Raw genomic sequence first — 22,372 nt, forward strand, 5'->3', positions numbered from 1 at the left:
CATAAACATCTTGAGCCCAGGATTAAGCACAGGGCCAGTGTTGGAATGGGCCAGTGGATAGAAGTTCCACATTCTGGCAATGCCAGCTAGTTCTTCACCATTGCTTCTGGACAATAGAAAACTGAAACTGTCTCCACTTCCCTGTCTCCATTCTTTTTCTCTTCCTCTCTCTGTCTCTGTCTTCCATTCTTCCACACCTCTCTCTTTGTCTTCTTAGGTAACTTTGACTCTTTTGTCTTGTTGGTATCCCCTTGTGTTTTTCCAGTTTCTTTTCCTGACCCTTACCCTCCCCTGTTTCTATAAAGTGAGTCAGTTGGTGACAGTCTTGTCTCTGGGCTGTAGGAATTTGAATTCAAACCCACTCCAGCACTAGAATCAAGGCTGACAATTCAGTGCCTCATTGTCCAGATGAGCCAATTAAACTGAGGATGTGGCAGCCTGTTCTGGTGGTTCAGGTGAATGCGTAAAATCCTACTGCATTATTCAGAAAAACTTGGAGAGTAGAACAGCAGGGACATGGCAAACATTCCTCCCTCACTTACTAAGACCAAAAAATAGCTACTAAATTCTAAGCTTAATTCTCATCCTATGGAGCAAACCGGCTAGTAAACAAGCTCAACTTGCTGCCGGCTGGTATGAAATGATGAACACAGAACTCTTAGGCTGCTGGATGCAGAATTGACACTGACCACAGAATGACTTCTGAATCGCAGAGGAAGTAAAAATATAAACACATGATTAGAGACTTCTGGTCACTGATCTTTCCTTCAAAGAGGACTACAGCCTTGTGCTAAAGGTGAGGACATGTATCTTTGATTTAGACAAATTGAGTTGTGTAAATGAGCAGATTTCCAACAGATTTTTGGAGAATTTGAAAGATACAGAGTGGAAATGCTGGTCTCTCTACAGCATTTGGCTCTATGTGGATAAAATCTGTTCAATGCACCCCATCATCTAGTCTTTCATACCTACTCAAAGTGTCAGTGTGGACCAAGATTAACTTAAAGTTACAAAACACTTCATAATAACAACTTGCATTTATATAGCAACTTTGCATGGTAAAATGTCCCAAGGTGCTTCACAGGAACATCATCAAACATAATTTGACACTGAACCATGTACTGAGATTTACGGCGGATGACTAAAAGCTCGGTCAAAGAGGTAGGTTTTAAGGTGCATTTTAAAGGAGCAGGGAGCGATGGAGAGGTTTAGGGAGGGAATTCCAGTGTCTAAGACCTCAGCAGCTGAAGGTGGAGTGATTAAAATCAGGGATGCTCAAGGCCAGAATTGGCAGAGTGCAAATATCTTGGAGGGTTGTGAGGCTGGAGAAAATTACACATAGGGAGGGGCAGGCCATAGAGGGATTTGAAAACAAGGATGAGAAATTTTAAAATCAAGACATTGCTTAACTGAATGAGCTTAATTTTATGGAGGTTGGAAGGTGGAAAGTTGACCAGGAGTGCATTGGAATAGTCAAGTCTAGAAGTAGCAAAGGCAATGAATGAGGCTTTCAGCAGCAGTTGAGCTGAGACAGGGAGAGGCAGGCAATGTTAGGGAAGTGGAAATGGACGGTCTTAGTGATTGTGTACATATGTAGTCAGATGTTCATCCTAGGATCAAATATGACACCAAGATTGCCTTCAGGAACAACAATTAGTCTAGATGTGGCTATTTCCAACACTTCTCCAAAATAGGTGTTGGCTGAGTAGGTAGATTAAATTTCTGCACTGCTCCAAAAGCACCTGGAAAGGTTAAATAGTGTCCTTCACTCTCCAAATATCAGATCCAGAGATGCTGCCAGATTATGAGTTGAGCTTCAACAGTGTTATCAACTCTGGTTGAACATGTTCCTGGTTTCATCACATGACCCATGCATCTCCAACTGCCCCACCTCCACACTCCTGCCATTGGTCACCTGACATCAGGGCCTTGCCTTCCTACAACAATTGGAAAGCAGGCAAATTCTTTGTTACCTGATTGGATGCTTCTTGCCTTTTATTCCATCTCCAATACTTTGAAAGTTTTCATTTGCTAGTTATAAAAGAAAATGAAGAGCAGTTTCCTTACATGCTCCTATTGTGTTTTTCTCTCTCCTGAGTTTCTCGCATAAATGTCCAGGACAATCCTAGAGGCAGGTAACCCCATAAAGCAGCAGACCTCCTGAGAGTCAGTAATAGTAAATGCAGCTGGACTGGGATAACTTACTGAAGTATAGCAGTGACTCCAATAGTTCAGATGTCCTGAGAATTAACACTGATTGAAAACTAACTTCACTCATTTTGTACATTTTCTTTCAGATACGATTTGGGTTCATTTTGGGGTTTGGGGTTTTTCTTATGATAATAAGTATCGTTTACCTGGCTATGAGTCCCAGCATGATGGCTTTCAGAGTGAGTGGAGCCATGGAAAGTGATCAGTCCCAATACGTCACGATGAATCTCTGTTTCTCTATGGTGACGTTTGATCTTCAGGCTCAGGTAACTGAACAAGCTAACACTGCTTATCTGAGTTGGCACAGATAACTTTTCTGGAGCAAGATGATTTCATTTTTAAAATATTTTATAAACCCACTTTGAGCGTTTTGGGATTAACAATGAAGGTAACAATGATCAAACTATCCTCTGCCAAGTCTGTATATGTGATTCTCACTTACTCACTGTCCACTCTGTGGAAGGAATTTTATGGCCCCATCATGGCAGGGGTGGGGCTGTCAAATGAGGTGACTGTTCAAAAGTCCATTGACTTTGGCAGGACCGTAAAATCCCACCGACATAAAATTCCATCCGGTGTCTGTCTCTACCTCTCCATCAACCCTCCTGATGCCTCCACTGCCTACTTCTTGTCAGACTGCTTGTCCCACAATCAGTGTTGGATCAGATGCAATTTCTTCCAATTAAACATTGGGAAGATTGAAGCCACCGTCTCTAGCCCCATCACCACCCTAGCCACCAATTCTATTCTCGTCTCCACTGTTGAACGGGACTGGTCACAGCCTTGGCATCCTGTTTGACCCAAGCTGAGCTTCAAACCCCATTGGCTCTCCAGTGGAAAGACCTCATACCTCCACCTATGCAACAATACCTGCCTCAACCCCACCTTCGCCAATCTACTGTGGCAACCTCTACCATGCTTTTGTCACCTATAGACCTTTCTTCCTTGGGACTGCACCCTGACATAATGGTAGAATAATAGATACAGCACAGAAGGAGGCCATTCAGCCCACCCTGCCCATTCCAGCTCTTTGTGACAGCAACTCAGCTAGACCCATTCTCTTGTCTTTCCCCAGTGCCCTGCACATTTTTTTCCCTTCAGCCAGGCCTCATTCAGTGTTACTCACCAAAAGTATCCTGATGAGGAGCACCCATGAAGATGATTTGGGGCTCTCAATGACACCATTGTTCCATCATGTTGCCCGTTCCCTGAAAGTAAAATAAGTTTTGCAGAAACATCATCATTTGTATATTCCTTTACTGAGAAGTAAAGCAGCAGAATCTTACTAATAAATGTTGATTCTTTCCACAGCTCTGTCTATGTGTACTTGTCTTGACTTCAGGAGTGCACCACGTTTCGCATATGCATGCTAGGATCCTGGGAGTGGGCATTATCTGGGCAATTTTAAAAGCTGCCATTGGCCTCATAGCTGTAAGTAGTTCAGATTTGATTTTGCCAGCACCAGGTTTAAGAATTAGCAATTGTATAATTTCTGTTTAGCCAGCACAACCTCTTCCTCCATGGATACATGTTGCTTACCTAAGTTCGGAAAATGCAGGTGCAGGTTGGAAGATTCAGAGCTTCAGGATCATCCACATGTGTGCACATTAACTGCTGAAGTTTAGTAGCTAAAACTTGGTGTCAGAACTGTCAGTGGGACATTTCCCCTCATTTGTTCAGCTCAAAACCATTCTCATCCTGCAGAAACCCAGCTCCAATCACCTCAACAGGTTTTCAATCTATCTCACCCAAATAAACCCAGCCTCAGTCAACAGGTTCCTATTAAAATACTCCATAGAAAGTCACCCCAGTCCCAGCTGGTTAAATGGATTTTCAATCTTTTTTCTTCCCAGTAAGAGTTGTACAGACTTGGCTTGGTCCTCTCCGAGAGCCAACCCAGAACCTGCAAATAGAAATAGAAAGTTCCATTTGTGAAATAAGAGATATTTTTTGGTGGTTGATCTTCAAAGCTGTTGTTGGAACAGAAGCAAGGCTTTTCATTCTGAAACTGATCATGTTACATCTAAACTGGGAATACTCAATGATGACAAATGGAGGCATACTGCTGGTTGGAGTCATACCTAGCATAAAGGAAGATGGTTGTGGTTGTTAGAGGTCAATCATCTCAGTCCCGGGCTGTTGCTGCAGGAGTTCCTCAGGGTAGTGTCCTCAGCCCAACCATCTTCAGCTACATCATCAATGAGCTTCCCTCCCTCATAAGGTCAGAAGTGGGAATATTTGCTGATGGTTGCACAATGTTCAGCACCATTTGTGACTCCTCAGATACTGAAGCAGTCCATAACCAATGATAAAAACAAAAAAACTGCGGATGCTGGAAATCCAAAGCAAAAACAGAATTACCTGGAAAAACTCAGCAGGTCTGGCAGCATCGGCGGAGAAGAAAAGAGTTGACGTTTCGAGAACTAGTTCTGTCGAAGGGTCATGAGGACTCGAAACGTCAACTCTTTTCTTCTCCGCCGATGCTGCCAGACCTGCTGAGTTTTTCCAGTCCATAACCATATGGAACAAGATCTGGACAACATTCAGCCTTGGGCTGGTAAGTGGCAAGTAACATTCACGCCACACAAGTGCCAGGCAATGACCATCTCCAACAAGGGAGAATCCAACCATCTCCCCTTGACACTGAATGGCATTACCATCACTGAATCCCCCTGTATCAACATCCTGGGGGTTACTACTGACCAGAAACTGAACTGGACCAGCCATATAAATACTGTGGCTACAACAGCAGGTCAGAGGCTGGGAATTCTGTGGCGAGTAACAGCAATGTGGGTGTATGTACACCACATGGACTGCAGCGGTTCAAGAAGGGAGATCACCACCACCTTCTCAAGGGCAATTAGGGATGGGCAATAAATGCTGGGCCAGCCAGCGATGCCCGTACCTTGCGAAAGAACAAAAAAAAAGCTCCAAAGATGGAAAACTATTTCAGTCCCAGTGCTGGTTTCACTTGCCCACTGCTTTTGTGGTCGAGTTTTGCAGTTCATTCCCGGTCCAGAAAAAGCAACTGATTCAATTTATTTTTTTCCACTATTTTTAGGTTATTTCCATTTATTTCCATTATATCCAACGTGAATAGTTGGGTCAAATTAGATCATTGTCAAAGCACAAGAAATGAAATTAATAAAGCAGGTTTTTATAAAATGGCAGATTATAAATGTGCCAACCTCCTGAAGAAAAGTTCAGCTTGAAATGTCCTCTCTATTCGCTCTAATACCATCTGTTTCCAGCATTTCCTATTTCACTTCCGATTTCCAGCATATGCAGTTGCTTGTTTTTTATTGAAATGGAAGAAGCTGTAGTTTATTGGGAATTTGAAATGAGAGTGCTATGGACTTCAGAGAGGTGAATAACTAGGGAGCATAGATTTAAAGTAATTGGCAGAAGGATTAAAGGGGAATTGAGCAGCTTTTTCACCCAGCAGGTGGAGGAAATCTGGAACTCACTGCCTGAAAGGGGGGTAGAGGCAGAAACCCTCATTGCATTGAAAAAATAGTTGGATTTGCACTTGAGCTGCCATAACCTTTGGGTTACTGACCAAGACCCGGAAGGTAGGGTTAGGCTGGATAGCTCTTTTTCGGCTGCAAGGGGGAAGATGGGCTGATTGGCCTCCTTCTGCGTCACAAATTTTCTTTGCTTCTGTTAGAATTCAAGTATTTAATAGGGAAATGAATTGTGTACAACTGCAGGGGAAACAGGAAAACAAAGTCATCACTTAACAGGAAATATGAACTTGAAAGAGAGAAGGTGTGTTGTGGTGCTTCAGGAATTCATTAACACAGTAGTTCCCAAATTGAGTGTCATGGCCCCCGATGGGATCACAGGGATAGCGTTTGAGGTAGCAAGCTCCCCCAGTGAGGAAGCAAGTGTGACTGTGGAGAGGAGACTATCCAACCTAGAGGCTCTGGCGGGACAGTTCTGGGCCTGCTGGGCTGATGCCGTCAGACAGCAAGGGGAGGACAAGAGCCCAAAGTGCCCTTTAACCTTAGGAAACACATTATCAGTGAATGCCAAGCAGGCCTGGGATGTTTTTGCACTGATTTGGTACAGGCAGGTGCAGACGAGTGTAGCTCAGTGACTGGCCCATGTGTGTCAGAAGTGTGAAAAACCCAGGAAGTCATGCAGCTGAGCCAGGAGGGTGAGTGGCAGCTACGAACTTTGGTAGCTGCTCCTGCCTGCTCGTTAAACAGGCTTCCAACCCCTGGCTGGCAACCCTGCTTCGCAGGCACTGATAACCAGACCAAAAGTGAGAAAGGGGAGAAGGGCTGATTACTGTGGGTGTGGGGAGAGGCTAGAGGCTAATAACAGTGTGTGGGGAGAGAGGGAGTGGGGCTGATTACAGTGTGTTTTGGGCTGGGCGGTGGAGAGATGGGCTTCACTTAATCTTCTGTCCCAGGGGAACATGAAGAGTTTGGCTGATGGTGCATGTTATGTTCTAGGGCTGTTCAGATGCTCTCCGCTTTCTCCATAAAACTCGGCCCCAGGTTAGCAGGAGCACAGCTCCACATTCAGTTAAATTGCCTACCTTGTGAATTAAATCCATTTTATTTTAAAGCTGCTTAGGGCGGGATTTTCTGGCCCCCTCCTGCCGCTGGGGTTGTCCAATCCCACTGGAAGTCAATGGGCCTATGGCCGGTCCTGCCACACATCCCCCACCCTCCCGCAGCCGGTCCCGCCACAGCAGGGCCTGAAAATCCCAGCCTTTGTGTGTAGCAGAATCCACAATGAAACTGCAGCCTCTGGAGCTATGAATATTATTTTGTGTCATTTGAAATTCTCAGTAGAAAATTAAAAGTTTATTTGACTAATGTCACATTTAAATCAATGATGTCAGGGTGGCCTTTAGGGAACCTCAGTGTGATGTTGCTATAGATCAGTAATGTTGAATGTAAATGTGAACGTCAACAGTATCTGCTGCTTCCTAGTCAAGGTTCATGAGCTGGAGCAGCTCAGATGAAGTAATGGACTAGTGAGTACATTAAATAATAACATTTTTACATTGTACTTCAAAAACACAGATTTTCATATATGATAAACTATGTTTTGATTTATAATACATGGATTTTATTATATACTGAATGTTACTCTGCTGCTTATTGCTGTTTTGTTTTTATTGGCATCTTTCGAGAATTAAAATGGGGTCATATTGGAGAATAGTTGGGGAAGTATTGCATTAACAAGTTGCATCGTAATCAGGCTTTCAGTCAGTCTGACAGGATCACAATCCCCTCTTAATAATAGTTGCTCTTGGGACTAATGGGAATATATTAATTCTTACAGATCCTAAAGGGAAAGAAGGTTCTAGTGTGGATATTCATGGTTCAGAATCTTCCGGAACTGGCCTATCTGGGATATTTGCTCCATCTGGTGAGTAGTTGAATAGAAGCTTTTTGGGATTTATATTTGCATAGGATTTGTTTCAGGCTGGAGGCAATTGGGAGGGTGCCCCTGAATTTCAAGAGGACTGTTCCAGTGTGGTGGGTCCGAGACAGGGAGTAGGCACACTTCTCATTTCAGAGCTTATACAAAGCAGGATAGTTTGTTGAAAGCAACTCAGGAGTGTCACGGACAAAATAGAAGAGTTGATTTGCATTAATGTTTGGATACACTTGCTGTCTGACAGTGTCGATTGGGTTGATAGGATTTGGGTTGCAGGGAGTGTGAAATTAGGCACCTTATCACCTTTGGAAACTTTCCTTTTAATTTTTTTATTTGGCCTGGACACCTGTGTTATTTGAACCCACTCATTTTGAAATTTTGGCCTCATTTTTGAAATTTTAACTGTGTTCATCACTGGCCCACCTGATGCTTGGCTGGAAATATTTCTGTGTTTCTTCAGCCAATCAGACTTGGTGTTAAAGGTATGTCAACTTTCTGCAGCAAAGTGGTTATAAAGTAAACCCAGTTAGTTTCCCTACAAGTGCTCAGTACATTTGTGACACTATGTTGTACCCCTGGTGCTAGTGTTGATTTGTCATGTCTTTCTAATTTGGTGCTCCTTCTAGGTGTTCCCTCAGTGGAAGGAGTCAGTGAGGATGTCTGCCTGTTACTCGAGTCTCTTGGGATTGACATGTTATGCTTCCTTATGCTGGGTCATGGGATGGTCCTTAAACTATCAGCATCCCCAATGGCTGTAGCATTGACTGTTTAGTTCTGTCTGCTTTCTGCCATATCCTCTGTGACTTGGGGAAAGAGGAGCTAGATTTGTTTTGTGGAATGGACTCCTGTCAACTGTTATGATTGGAGTGAGCCTTTGGTTTAGGTGCAGCCACAGTCAGGAGGTGCTGGGTTCAAGCCCTGCCTCATACTATCTGAGTGAATGGAGACTGATGCTCTGGTTCTGAATTCAGAGTTAAAATCCGGTGAGATACTCACATCTGGCAGTGTGAGTGGCTCCTCCCACATTGTACAGGTTTTAGGAACCCCTTAAATCCTCTTACTGTGGATTAACCGCTCCATTAACAGGGATGGTTATGATCATGAATAGAGCAGAGGAGGTTATGGGGAGAATTATTAGGGGCATTCAAAATCTTGAAGAGTTTTAATAGAGTAAAGCAGAAGAAACAGTATCCCGTGACAGGAATAACCAGAGGAAACAGATTTAAGGTGATTAGCAAAAGAACCAGAGGTGAGAGGGGGAAAATTGCTTCTACACTGTGAGTTATTATAATCTGGAATGCACTGCCTGAACAGGTGAAGGAAGCAGATTCATAGTAACTTTGAAACGAGAATTGGACAAATACTTGAAGGGAAGAAATTTACAGGGCTATGGGGAATGAGCAAGGGAGTGGGACCAATTGGATAGTTCTTTCAAAGAGCCAGCACAGACACAGTGGGCCGAATGTCCTCCATCTGTGATGTAAACATTTGTGATTCTGGGAAAGGAGTGTACAGGTGGCAGTCTGTCAGACTGTTAATTAACCTGTAAATCCTGGAAATAATTTAGAAAATGTGGACTTACTGAGATAAATGGCAATCCCTCTTCCACACTTTAAAATCTCCCTGGGAAGTTCTGGCTGACATATCTGTTTTGTTTACCTCTCTTTCTCTATTCCATTATTCTGAAGGTTATCACTGAATGGGGATTAAATGGAACTTACGTTCTAGAAGCTGGCGCAGTTACTGGTGCTTTTATTTCTGTTGCCATCAAAGTTGGCTTGGTTTGGTCAATGATCCAAGTTTCCCGCTGTTTTGGTCAACGTCTACATAAAAGAAGTAAGTTGGCATCTTTCAAGCCTTCAAATATTAATGGAGGCATTTGACACACTTTCCAAACCCTCTATCACCTAGAAGGAAAGGGGCAATAGGTGCATGGTAATGCTACCACCTGAAAGTTCCCCTCCAGGTCACACATCATCGTGATTTGAAACTATATCATTGAATCTTCTCTGTCAATGGATAAAAATCCCTAAAAGTACTGTGTGTGTACCTACACCGTATGGACTGCAGTGGTTCAAGAATGTTCGAACTGGCTTTCATTGCAAAGGGGATGGAGTATAAAAGTAGAAAAGTCTTGCTACAGCTGTACAGGAGATTGGCGAGACCACACCTAGGGTACTGTTTACAGTTTTAGTCTCCTTTTTGTTACTTATTCCTTCATGGGATGTGGGCATCACTGGCAAAGGCAACATTTGTTGCCCATCCCTAATTGCCCTTGAACTGACTTGCTAGGTCATATCAGAAGGCACTTCAGAGTCAACCACGTAACTATGGGTCTGGAGTCACGTGTAGGGCAGACTGGGTAAGGAGGACAGATTGCCTGAGTTAGGCAGACTTTTGATCTCAAGAGTTATGAGAGGTGGGCAGGAAGGTGGAGATAAGGCCAAAGTTGAACCAGCCACGATCTTATTCAACGGCAGAGCAGGTCCGACTTGGCTGAATGGCCTACGTCTGCTCCTATTTCTTATGATCTTAGGTGGTTCACCAGCATCTTCTCAAGGACAATTAGGGACAAGCCTTGCCAGCAATGCTCACATCCCAAGAACAAATAACAAAACAGAAATGGCTGAACTGTACTGGTGTTGAGGCAGAGAACACAGCTACATTAGTGGGTGCAGCTCAAGAGGTGCCAAAAGGAAGTCTTTAAACCCAATATTTTCCAGCTACTTTATGCTAAACTATTGGAACACTGTAGCTGTATTAAAATTGCTCTGAAAGTGAAATGTTCATGAGAGGAGCAGCTGCTCTGAAGGATGACATGAGTGAATTAGTCACATGAGACCAACTTGGGCTTATCGTATGTCAGGTACACAATCCAAATGATTCTGGCACTGCCTATATTTATATAAATGTATACATTTCAAAAAATGTGCTCTCTATATGGTTCATTATGTGTTTGAAAGAGATAACTGTCAAACTTACCTCTGGCCTCTTGGTTTTGCAATTCAGTTGGACATTTAAGTGGCTCGAGATATCCAACCCCTTGTGGAAGCATTGACCCTGAGCTCAAGTGTCTAAGATTGGCAATTAGCTTCAGGAAATCATGAGTGAGATTGCATTTTCCAGTGATGTTGTGGCAGTGCAACATCATTGTGCTTTGTGTTGTGTGGTTTTGGAGAATTCTGGTTGATGATTAGATTCTCCACAAGCGAGAGCCACTCTACAATTCCATCTTCGACTCATGTTCAACCTCGAGTTCCTCCTGGAGGTTAAGTGTTGCCAGGATCAATTTGCAGGTGAAAAGGCTGTTGACAGATCTTCCCTGGCCTGTTGGAGGTTCATCTCAGGATGAAGGAGCAGCTTTGAGAGGCCAAACTCCTCCCGCTGGCCCAGTATTGGAGGCAATCCCTGAAAAACGATGGGTTCAAAAGTTCAAAAATAAAATAATAATATAAATATAATTTAAAAAGTTCAGCTGTTTTTAGAGTAAAGCAATGATGTTGTGACAATGTTGAAAAAGCTGCAGCTTTTACTTTGACCTGTGTGGGGCACTGTGGCTTTTCAAATGAATCATTTGTTTTACAAAATATACTGAAGGCCATAGACCACCAAGAAAAGATAAACAGAATAAAAATCTATATCAAGTAACCTAATAACATGGTCTCATAGAAACTCATTACTATAATTGTTCTGAGTTTTTTAAGGATTCTTTAGTAAATACACAACCTTGTTGATAATCTTCTTTGAGCATGTCAGCCGGTGATGTCATTACAACTCGAAAATTATTGAACCAGAACTTTTTATTTTGGGAATCGAAGTTTCTCAACTATTTTAATCAATTAGTTAACATGTTCAGGTGAAATTTCTTAAAATGATGATCAGAAATTTCATCCAAACGTAATTTAAGAGTGCTGGTCAATTTATCTGAATTATGTTTTTTATTCTTTCACGGTTTCATGGGATGTTGGCATTGCTGGCAAGGTGGGCATTTATTGTCCAACCCTAGCTGCCTTGGAGAATGTGGTGGTGGTGAACCACCTTCTTGAGTAAGCTTGCTAGACCATTCCAGTTAAGAGCCAAGCACTTTGCTGTGGGTCTGGAGTCACATGTAGGCCAAACCAGGTAAGGACAGCAGATTTCCTTCCCTAAAGGACATTAGTGGACCAGGCGCATTTTTAACAATAATTCAGTAGTTTCATGATCACCATCATTGATACTGGCTTTTTATTCCAGATTTATTTCATTAATTGAATTTAAATACCTCAGCTGTCATGTTGGGATTTGAACTCATGTCTCTAGATCACTAGTCCTATAATATAATCATTTTGTTACTGTACTGCCTGTGTATGGACTTCTAGCATATAACAGCAAATCAATGAGGAAATAAAAAAACAAAAACAAAAATACCTGGAAAAACTCAGCAGGTCTGACAGTTTCGAGTCCGTATGACTCTTCAACAGAACTAAGGGAAAATAGAAAAGAGGTAAAATGTAAGCTGGTTTAAGGATGGGTGGGACAGGTAGAGCTGGATAGAGGGCCAGTGATAGGTGGAGATAGCCAAAAGATGTCATTGACAAAAGGACAAAGAGGTGTTGAAGGTGGTGATATTATCTAAGGAATGTGCTAATAGGTGACATTAAGGGTAGAAAGCAGGATGAGCAAGGTACAGATAGTCCTAGTGGGGGTGGGGCAGGGGGAAGGGATCGAAATAGGCTAAAAGATAGAGATAAAACAATGGATGGAAATACATTTAAAAATAATGGAAATAGGTGGGAAAAGAAAAATCTACATAAATTATTGGAAAAAAGGGGGGATCGGAAAGGGGGTGGGGATGGAGGAGAGAGTTCATGATCTAAAATTGTTGAACTCAATATTCAGTCCGGAAGGCTGGAAAGTGCCTAACTGGAAGATGAGGTGCTGTTCCTCCAGTTTGTGTTGAGCTTCGCTGGAACATTGCAGCAGACCAAGGACAGACATGTGGGCATGAGAGCAGTGTGGAGTGTTGAAATGGCAAGCGACAGGGAGGTCTGGGTAATGCTTGTGCACAGACCAAAGGTGTTCTGCAAAGTGGTCACCCAGTCTGCGTTTGGTCTCTCCAATGTAGAGGAAACCACATTGGGAGCAGCGAATGCAGTAGACTAAATTGAGGGAAGTGAAGTGAAATGCTGCTTCACTTGAAAGGAGTGTTTGGGCCCTTGGGCGGTGAGGAGTGGGGAAGTAAAGGGACAGGTGTTGCACCTTCTGCGGTTGCATGGGAAGGTGCCGTGGGAGGGGGTTGAGGTGTAGGGGGTGATGGAGGAGTGGACCAGGGTGTCCCGGAGGGAACAATCCCTGCGGAATGCCGCCAGGGGGGATGAAGGGAAGATGTGTTTGGTGGTGGCATCATGCTGGAGTTGGCGGAAATGGCAGAGGATGGTCCTTTGAATGTGGAAGCTGGTGGGGTGATAAGTGAGGACAAGGGGGACCCTATCATGTTTCTGGGAAGGAGAGGAGGTGTGAGGGTGGATGCGTGGGAAATAAACTTGCTCAATACTGTTTGAAGCCTCAGGTAAACGCAATACTTGAGGCCAAAGGTGATATTGAGAGGGGACATGGCCCTTGAGAAGATTCTCTGTGCCGCCTGGAGCTCCCTAGAACTGCATACCACGCAGAAAGTCAGTGAGTTTGAGGTTTGCGTTGGCCCCGAGAACAAGTTAACTCCAAAGATGGATTGTGTTTTTTGTCTTTTCAAGCAGGCACTGCCTCTGAACTGGGTATTATTCAGACACACTGTGTTCTTGAATTACGCTGGCTCGAATCCTCTACCACGTTGGGCAAGACAGATTTCTGTGCAGTGGAAAAGACACTGTATAGCCTGCAAATATTTCTTAGTTTGTGGTAAAACTCTGATAAAAGTTTGTCATGACGGAACCAGCCAGTGTTTCATCAGCTGCTAAAAAGCTCATCTCTGCGGCCGGTATTAAACAATTGAAAGCTGTCAATGTCAGCCTGAGATTGTTTTTATGACCTGAAAAACCCTGCAGCTCATTGCAGGGGAATTGTTTTATGGCTGGGTTAATTCACTGTCCTTTTAATTACTGTTCGTGCAGAACAATTCTAATTACATCTTTGGCTTTTTTCCCATTTTTCTCCTTTCTTAGTGTTTAATTCCATGGAGCCATCCCCCTAGGCTTTGGATATTTCCAAGGGTAAGCATGATACTTCTTTCCTGATCATTTTTTCCCACGTCCCTCTAAACCTCTTCCGGCTCCACCAAGTGCCTGTGGGCGATGAACTAACCAGTTCTTTCCATTCAGGCTTCTGCGGGAAAACAACCAGCAGCCCATCCAAGTGATGATACACCCGCCCCAAGTCCAACTCCTACAGGGGAATAATGTCAGGCAGCCTTCTGGCTGTAAAGCTCAGTTAGGTGTTTTACAGCTACAGGCCTCCAGGTCACACTGAGCAACATGTCATTAGTGGAGCAACCTCACAAGTAAGGGTCCTTCCAGCTGAACGCAGACTGCCAGATAAGTTTCATCCAACCTCAGATCCTAATTGCAAACACCAATCAGTATTTCCGACCTGAAAAATACTCTTCTGTAGTTTATGGAAAAATCATTTGACATTTCAGTGAATAATTGTAAGGATTCACAACTGGTCAAGAATTTATATCTAGACCTGCTAGTCCATCAATTACATTGTCTGAATATTTAAAATAAATGAATTAAATAGCTGGGTGATTGTCACTATTAAAATAACAAAGGAACTCCATACAAATGTATTCCAGGCTCTTAAACTAATTGCACTTGGGACCTTTGCAAAGTTAATGTTCAGTAAAGATATGATATAATTCTTATTGAACATAGTGTTCACAACTGGCAGATACAAGGATAAATTCACTGATTTCAACTCTTTCAGCAGGGAGTTAGGCACCGGGGAGCATGGATCAGTGTATCAGTGCTGTAGTGTTATAATGTTAACTCTACTGAGCACAGATTGGGAGGGGGACATCAGCGAAATGACCTTATAATATTGTACTTTTGTAAATTTACATGCTTTGCATGCTGAACTTGAAAATACCAAATTACTATACTAATAAATTAAATGTACAGCAATATTGACGGGACTTTAGTAAAAAGGCAAAACACCGCGGATGCTGGAAATCTGAAACAAAAACAAAAAGTGCTGGAAAAACTCAGCAGGTCTGACAGCATCTGTGGAGAGAAAGACAGTTAATGTTTCGAGTCCGTATGACTCTTCTTCAGACTTTAACTAGACTAGTCATGGAGTCATTCAGTACAGGAGGCCATTCCATCCATTAAGTCTGTGCCAGCTCTTTGTAGAGCAATCTAGTCAGTCCCATTTGCCCGCTCTATCCCCATTGTCCTGCAAGTTTATTTCCCTCAAATGCTAATCCAATTTCTTTTAAAAATCATTGATCTCCATTTCCACCACCCTTGTAGACAGCGAGTTCAGGGTCATTCCCACTTGTAAAAAAGTTCTCTCTCACATTCCTCCTGTACCTCTTGCCCAAAACCTTAAATCTGTGTCCCCTGGTCCTTGTGCCATCAGTTAGTGGGAACTTTTTTTTTTGTTTACCTGATCAAAACCTGTCATAATCTTTTACACCTCTGTCAAATCTCCCCTCAATCTCCTTTGCTCCACGGAGAACAATCCCAGCTTCCCCAGCTCAACCTTGTAGCAGAATGGGCAGACAAGTGGCAAGTGGAATTTAATACAGGGAAGTGTGAGGTGATGCACTTTGACAGGATGGATAGGGAGAGATAATGCAGACTTAATGGTACAGTTGTAAAGAGTGTACAGGGACAGAGGGACCTGGGGGGTTCATGTGCAAAGATCTTTGAAAGTGGCAGGATATATTGACAGAATAATTAGCAAAGCAAATGCCATCTCAGGAATCATAAATAGAGGTACTGAGTACAAAAACAGAGAGGTTATACTGAAACTTTATAAAGCTCTGGTTAGGCATTATCTGTTACTTGATCAAAAATTTCAATTAAATTAGTCAAACACTATATGCCTTTTACAAACCCATGCTGGCTCTCCTTTATTGACTCAAATCTCTCCAAGTGCCTGTTAATGTTAGTTCTCCACCCCCGCTTCCTTCAGCTACCAGGGATACAAGGCATCTGGACACGGTGACTTATCTACTCGAAGTACAGCCAGCCTTTCCATTGCATCCTGCCTATTATTTTCTCCCCATCCATTACATCTACAATCATCCATTACATCTACAATCTCCACTTCTACCAATATTTTGTCGGCATCCTTTTCCTCAGTAAACACCATTACAAAACACTCATCAAAGTTTTCCACTCCACCTCCACCTCCTACTACCCGCTTACTATATATTTACCGGTGGGAGATTTTTGAGTTCCCTTTTATGTTAATTGCCATTCTATTCTCATGTTTTCATTTGGCCAAACTTAGTTTCCTCTTCACTTCCCACCTCAACTTATTATATTTGACCTGGTTTTCGCTTGGAGAATTCACCCTATGTGCACAAGCATCTTCTCGAATGGTTGCTTGTGCATTTAATTACTGTAACTGACAGGCTTTCCCTTACAACATTTGTACTCATACACCAGAGGTGGAAATTAAACTGAGATCACTGTCCACCTCCTGGACTGAGCAGTTATTGTTGGTTTACTTCTTTGAGAAGGTACTTTCGCTGCGCTGGGTTCTTTTTAAGGCAGAATGGGTTCTCGGAATAGCCTGGTCTCAATCCCTCACTACAATGCCACCACCACATTGGACGAGACAGATATCAGTCCAGCGGAAAACATTGTTTGCAGCTTCCAAGCATTTTTAGTTCATGTCCACCCCCATCTAAAAGTGACAATATCCAGTTATAGGTAGCGAGCAGCATCTTTGAGCAGGGTTGTTTGCTGGATCAGGATTTTACGGTCCGTCAGGTGAATAGGTGAGTGTGACAAAGGGATCAATCATAAAGTAAAGCAGAGGCAACTCTGAGAATTCATTAAAAGGGCCAAACACTGAAAAATAATTTTTGTCCCTTTCAGGTTCATGGTGTCCTTATCAAAGTCCTAATTTACCTGCTGCCATGAGACCCCTTCCATATTTTGAGTGACATCATCGATTCATATCTTCCAAGATTGAGAGTAAATGAACAGTGATGATAACACAGTCAGTTTGCTGCAATGTGTTTAGCTTTAATGAACACATCTATTTTAATATAACCACATTTATACAAAGCAATAGTCTTTTAAGCTGACAATTTAAAAACTGTAAAGATATAGTTTGTTGGGATAACTCGCTCACTATTGAATATATACATTTTGATATCATATTTATAGATATATTCAGAGCTTCGATGCTGATCATATTGCACATCTTTGAACAGAAGTATCAGAGTTGTCAAATTCAAATTCTGTGATCGCATTTGGAGTTATAATTAGTTCATTCTAGTTAGAACTGGACATGACTTAATTTGTAGATTATTGAATTAGTCAATATGTTGGAATTAATTATTTTTCGTTGATAACTGATGCTTCACAATGACGTTAACACTTCAGCCCATGGAATACAGGCGTAAGGATTGGAAATGTGCACTAAAATATTGTCATTAGAACATTTAACACATTTGTATGAAATGACTGTCAGCATTAAGTATGTGAACAGTGATGTTAAAATATAGGACAAAGTAATGTTTATTTGATAATATTACAAAGTACCATTTACAGACTTGTCTATTGAATGTAAAACTAATTACTGTTGAATGCTTGTAGTTTCATCTGGCACCATTGTTGACTGCCTGTATCCATTTAGCTGGAAGTGTTTGAAAGTGTAATCAGACTGTAGGAGGCTGAGATTGGACTGAATTTTCCAGGCACCCTGAAGGTGGGAATGGGGGTGGGAGGGCCCCAAAAATACTTGCGCCAGGTGGCGTGTCAGTTGCAGGACACCATTCCTGCTGTTGGACATTTTGGAGGAGGTAGGTTCAGGGCCCTATTAAGAACTGTCTGAGGCTGATTCCAGACTCTTTAAGCCCTGGTGTTGTATATGACTCCAAAATGAGCTTCCAACCATATATCTGCCTATTTCCACCAACATCATCCACCCCTGACCCTGTCTCAGCTCACTGGCTGCTGTAACACTCATTCATGCCTTTGCAACCCAGCTTGACTATTCCAATGCACTCCTGGCTGGCTTCCTAATCACTGTAAACTTGAGGTCATCCAAAACTCTGCTGTCTTGTGCCAACTTGAACAAAGTCTCGTTCACCCAACCCCTGTACTTGCTTGGATCTTGGTCAAGCCTCAGTTTTAAAATTCAACCTGTTTTTGAATTACTCCATGTGCCTCACCTTTATCTCTGTAATCTCCTCCAGCCCTACAACCCTCTAAGACATCTGTGCTCAATTAATTCCGGCCTCTTGAACATCCTCGATTTTTGTCACTCCAACGTTGGCGCCCTGTATTCTAGAAATCCCTCATTAAACCTCTCAGTCTCTACCTCTCTTTCCTCCTTTAAAACATTCCTCAAAGTTTATCTTTTTGACCAAACCTTTGGCCATCTGACCTTATGTTGCCTTATGTGGCTCAGTGTCCAATTTTGCTCCTGTCAAGCACCTTGGACCATTTTATTATGTTAAAAGTGCTATATAAGTATAAGCTCTTGCAGGATTTAAGTCTATTTTATATAAGAATTGTGCTGTGCGATTTGCCATAGAGGAGAGAAGATATGAATGTTTTTGATAAGTGTTATCTTTACCCTGTGGTTTTGGTTAACTGTAAACCAGCAAAAGAATAGTTCACCTTTTCCTGATTTCAAATGTCCCTGTTTGAATCTTGGTCACATGACATGCTGTTCAACTGTGTCAAATTTCCCTTGTATAAAACTTTTATTGTTGCGATTTTCCTTTCATCGCAACTCATTTCAGGTTCTCTGTTTACTCGTGGTTGAGGGTTTTGTCCTATGCAATGCTGCTGTGCTCCAACATTGATCTATGGCCAGTCGATAGGAACGAGAGGCTGGCATGGAGCAGCCTGAGTAGAAGTGAATCCTCTGTGGGCCCCACTTCACCATGAGCTAAATGCGAAACCATTTCATTGGAGACTGCCATTGATGAACTGTGCACTTCCCTGGATGACAAGGGACTTTTCTGACTACATTGCAGCACATCAAACACTATTTCTCAGCTTACTGCTCCCAATCTATGCCCACTGCAGGGCCAATCGCAAGGACTTTGGGTTGATATCTGAAATGACTGGAACCACTCTGCTAACGAGTGTTTGGTGGTGCTCCATTCTGTTCATCACTTTCAGGCTGTAGAACTGGGTCAAATAAACCCAACTTTAAATACTACCCCGCTAAATTCCAGGACAGGGTGATGGAGTGGGGCTTGCTGCATTGGATTTCGGCCCCATCCTAAATCCTAGGGATGGGGTCATTTTAATAATCAGGTAAGTCGGCCTGTGCCTCAGAGACATCCTCATAAGGCTGATGCCACTCCAGTGTTGCAGGGGTGGTGGTGGGTGTGGATGGGAAGACAGAGGCCCTTTAAGGACTAGAGGTTTTCCTCACAGGGGAACAAAGTGCCTCATTCAGTGGATAATCAGCCAGTCCCTGGGGTCAATTAAATTTGCTGTTTACCATGTCCAGTGATTTGGCTAAGCTATGGAACCCATACCTGCTGTCAGCATTTATGGCTTTTCCTAGATCTAGCTTGCACATGCTGGCCAGAATTCCTGGGATAGCATAGGAGTGCTCTTAAAGCTGAGGAAGACTCACCTTTGCAGGTCAGAAATTCCCATTTGCACTAGTAAAGTTGTTAAGGAGCGTTTTAAGCTCTTTTTATTTTCCGACTGTATTTGAAGAGATATCATTTTGATACTAGGAAGCTACTTCATTCCTTTTTGTCTATAATTAGTGGAAATTTTGATCAAGAATCTGATTTTTCTAATGTCTGTGGCTGTTCATTATTTACAAGTAGAAATCAATGAGCTTGAGTTTTTGTGATTCAGGTGAATTGACCAAGTGTTTATATAAGAAGAAAGAAGGCAGATGTTTCCTTTTAACTGTACAGACTTGTTTAGCCTCTTACATTACATCAGCACGGTGTTAATCTTTACTTTGTTAAATACATCAAAAGCTATATAAAACACCAGAGGTTACAAAAGTTGAACAGTTGCATTAACCTCGCTCAAAACAGGCTATTAATTTAAGATTGCATCTTATGCTGTGGTGTCAAATTACTAATGGAAAGAAAATGACAGTAAAGGGTAAACTTACAATCACATTGTTCTGCTTTGAGGGCTTAATGTGTGTTTAGTGTCCTTAGTTTGTTAATTTAATGCATGCGTTAACCTATTTTGGTACAGGTTAACGTACTAAACAGTGTGATCCTGGTTTGTGCCCTTTATTTTCTGCAAGTGTTCACCTGAAGCTATTTTTGCATCAATGTGCAAAAGACAACCAGCCACCTTGAGATGGCTTTAAACATTTTCCAGGGATAAGTTACAGATTCGTTTTGGAACTGGTGTCTGATCCGTTCTCTGAGCTCGGGAATCATAGAACGTTTACAGCCAGCTCCACTTGCCTGCCCTTTCCCCATAGCCCTGCATTTTTTTCCCTTTAGTTGCTCGTCCAATTCCTTTTTGAAAGTCACTGATGACTGAGTCTGCCTCCACCACACTCCCAGGCAGTGCATTCCAGATCCTAACCACTCGCTGCCTAAAAAAAATCTTCCTCAATGCCAGCATTGCTTCTTTTGCCAGTCACCTTAAATTAGTGTCCTCTGGTTCATGCCCCTTCCACCAACACAAATAGTTCCTCCCTATCAATTCTGTCCAGACTTGTCACAATTTTAAAAATTGATCAAATCCTCTCCCAATCTTCTCGAAGGAGAACAACCTCCAACTATCCACGTAACTGAAGTCTTTCAACCCTGAAAGATGGATGCTGTGAGTAGCTGATCTGAAAAGTTAAGAAAAAGCAAAATCAAAACCACTATGCTTTTGTTGGGAGGCGGGGGGGAGGTGGGGGTGGGGGGGGGGTGGGGGGGTGGTTAGTGGGGAGGCAGGGGGGAGGGATGAGGCAGGGACGGGAGGGTCAGCCCTTTAACCCTTTGCTGAGATGACGTGGAAACCTAATTTAAAACAAACATGGCAGGAAGCCCTGCGAAACAATCCCCCGACTGGCTGCATCACTAACTGTTGGGTCACAGAAGAGTAGATTTTATAAGGCTCTACTCCCGGTGTGGAACCTCGCTGTATGGGAGCATGAGTCAAAGATAAAGCCACACACACAGCACTATAACACTGTTTAGCTTTCTCTTGAGACTGGGAAGTGAGGCTCGACACCTGGAACCTCATCTGTAAAAGTGACCTCTGCAAATTTCTGAACCAGTTAAAGACGTTTCCATATCTTGTTCAGAGACGTGGGATTTTTAAAAAAAGTGATGGTTATGTTCTAGCAGCACAGTTTTATCTTAAACAGAGAACGGTTATTGTTTTTTGGTGTTGATTACAGTGTTAGTATGAGACCAGAACCTGAATTTGAGTGTAAAGTTCAACTAGGCATCTGCGGAGTCCATTTAATGGAGTCATTGAAATGCATTGCCTAACCTATTGTTAAGCACCTTGTAAAAGAATGCACTGAGCACTATGCGAAAGAAACAACTGTAAATCCGCACCAGAAATATTTTTAAAATGAAATCTTTTTTGAAACATGGTGGTGAATGAAGTATTGTCTAACGTGTTTAAATGTGATATCCTTGTTGCTACAGAAGCTTTTTTTTTATTTGGGGATCTTTTATTTGGGAACGATGTTGCTATGAAAAAGATCAGTGTGGATTTCAATATACATTTTGCATGAATATTTACAACAACAAGTTGCATTTATATAGCACCTGCAATGTTTGAAGGCACTTCACAGGAATGTAATCAGACAAGAACTTACACAAGGCAAGAAGGTATGTAGGATACGTGATTAAATGTTCAGTCACAGAGGCAGGTTTTAAGGAGCGGATTATAGGAGAAGAAACGAGTGGAGAGATTTAAGGAGGGAGGGCAGACCACCAACAGTGGGCTGAAAGAGGACGAGGATGCACAAGGCCAGAACTAGAGGAGTGCAGATACCTCAGAGAGTTGTAGGGCTGGAGGAGATTACAGAGGTAGAGAGGGGTGTGGCCATGGAGAAATTCAAAATCAAAGTTGAGAATTTTAAAATCAAGCTGTTATTGTGCTAGGAGATAGGTAAACAAGGGTCACAGACTCAGGATACAGGGTAGACCATTTAGGACTGAGATAAGGAGAAACATATGAACAAGGAGCAGGAGTAGGCCATTCAGCCCATCAAGTTCCAAATATTCACGGCCCTCTGAGTGAAAAATTTGTCTCGTCTCTGTTTTAAATGGGCGACCCCTTATGTTTAAACAGTGACCCCCCTAGTTCTAGATACTCCCACAAGAGGAAACATCCTCTCTACATCCACCCTGTCAAGACCCCTCAGGATCTTATATGTTTCAATCAAATTGTCTCTTACCTTTCTAAACTCCAGCAGATACAAGCCTAGTCAGTCCAACCTTTCTTCATAAGACAACCCATCCATTCCAGGTATTAGTCTGGTAAACCTTCTCCCTTCACCACTGATGTACAGTAGCAGCAGTGTGTACCATCCACAAGATGCACTACAGAAATTCACCAAGGCTCCTTCAACAGCACCTTCCAAACCTGTGACCACTACCATCTAGAAGGTCAAGGGCAGCAGATAGGTGGGCACACCACCACCTGGA

General features: G+C 42.6%; 1 protein-coding gene across 3 annotated transcripts in view; it reads left to right on the forward strand.

Annotated features, from left to right (window-relative positions):
• The window catches only part of LOC121287745, a 32,272-nt gene extending 12,735 nt beyond the window's left edge, over positions 1-19,537 (forward strand). For 2 of the 3 annotated variants that reach the window (XM_041205636.1, XM_041205637.1), the window contains exons 5-10: positions 2,298-2,477; positions 3,523-3,642; positions 7,513-7,599; positions 9,300-9,447; positions 13,752-13,799; positions 16,638-19,537. In XM_041205636.1, the coding sequence (XP_041061570.1) occupies positions 2,298-2,477; positions 3,523-3,642; positions 7,513-7,599; positions 9,300-9,447; positions 13,752-13,780 (564 nt within the window). In that variant the 3' untranslated portion in view covers positions 13,781-13,799; positions 16,638-19,537. The remainder of the gene's footprint in view (positions 1-2,297; positions 2,478-3,522; positions 3,643-7,512; positions 7,600-9,299; positions 9,448-13,751; positions 13,800-16,637) is intronic. The other variant, XM_041205638.1, reaches the window with a different exon arrangement.
• The last annotated feature ends 2,835 nt before the right edge of the window (positions 19,538-22,372 follow it).

The sequence above is a fragment of the Carcharodon carcharias genome, chromosome 15 (genome assembly GCF_017639515.1).
Source record: "Carcharodon carcharias isolate sCarCar2 chromosome 15, sCarCar2.pri, whole genome shotgun sequence".
Classification (NCBI taxonomy): Eukaryota; Metazoa; Chordata; class Chondrichthyes; order Lamniformes; family Lamnidae; genus Carcharodon; species Carcharodon carcharias.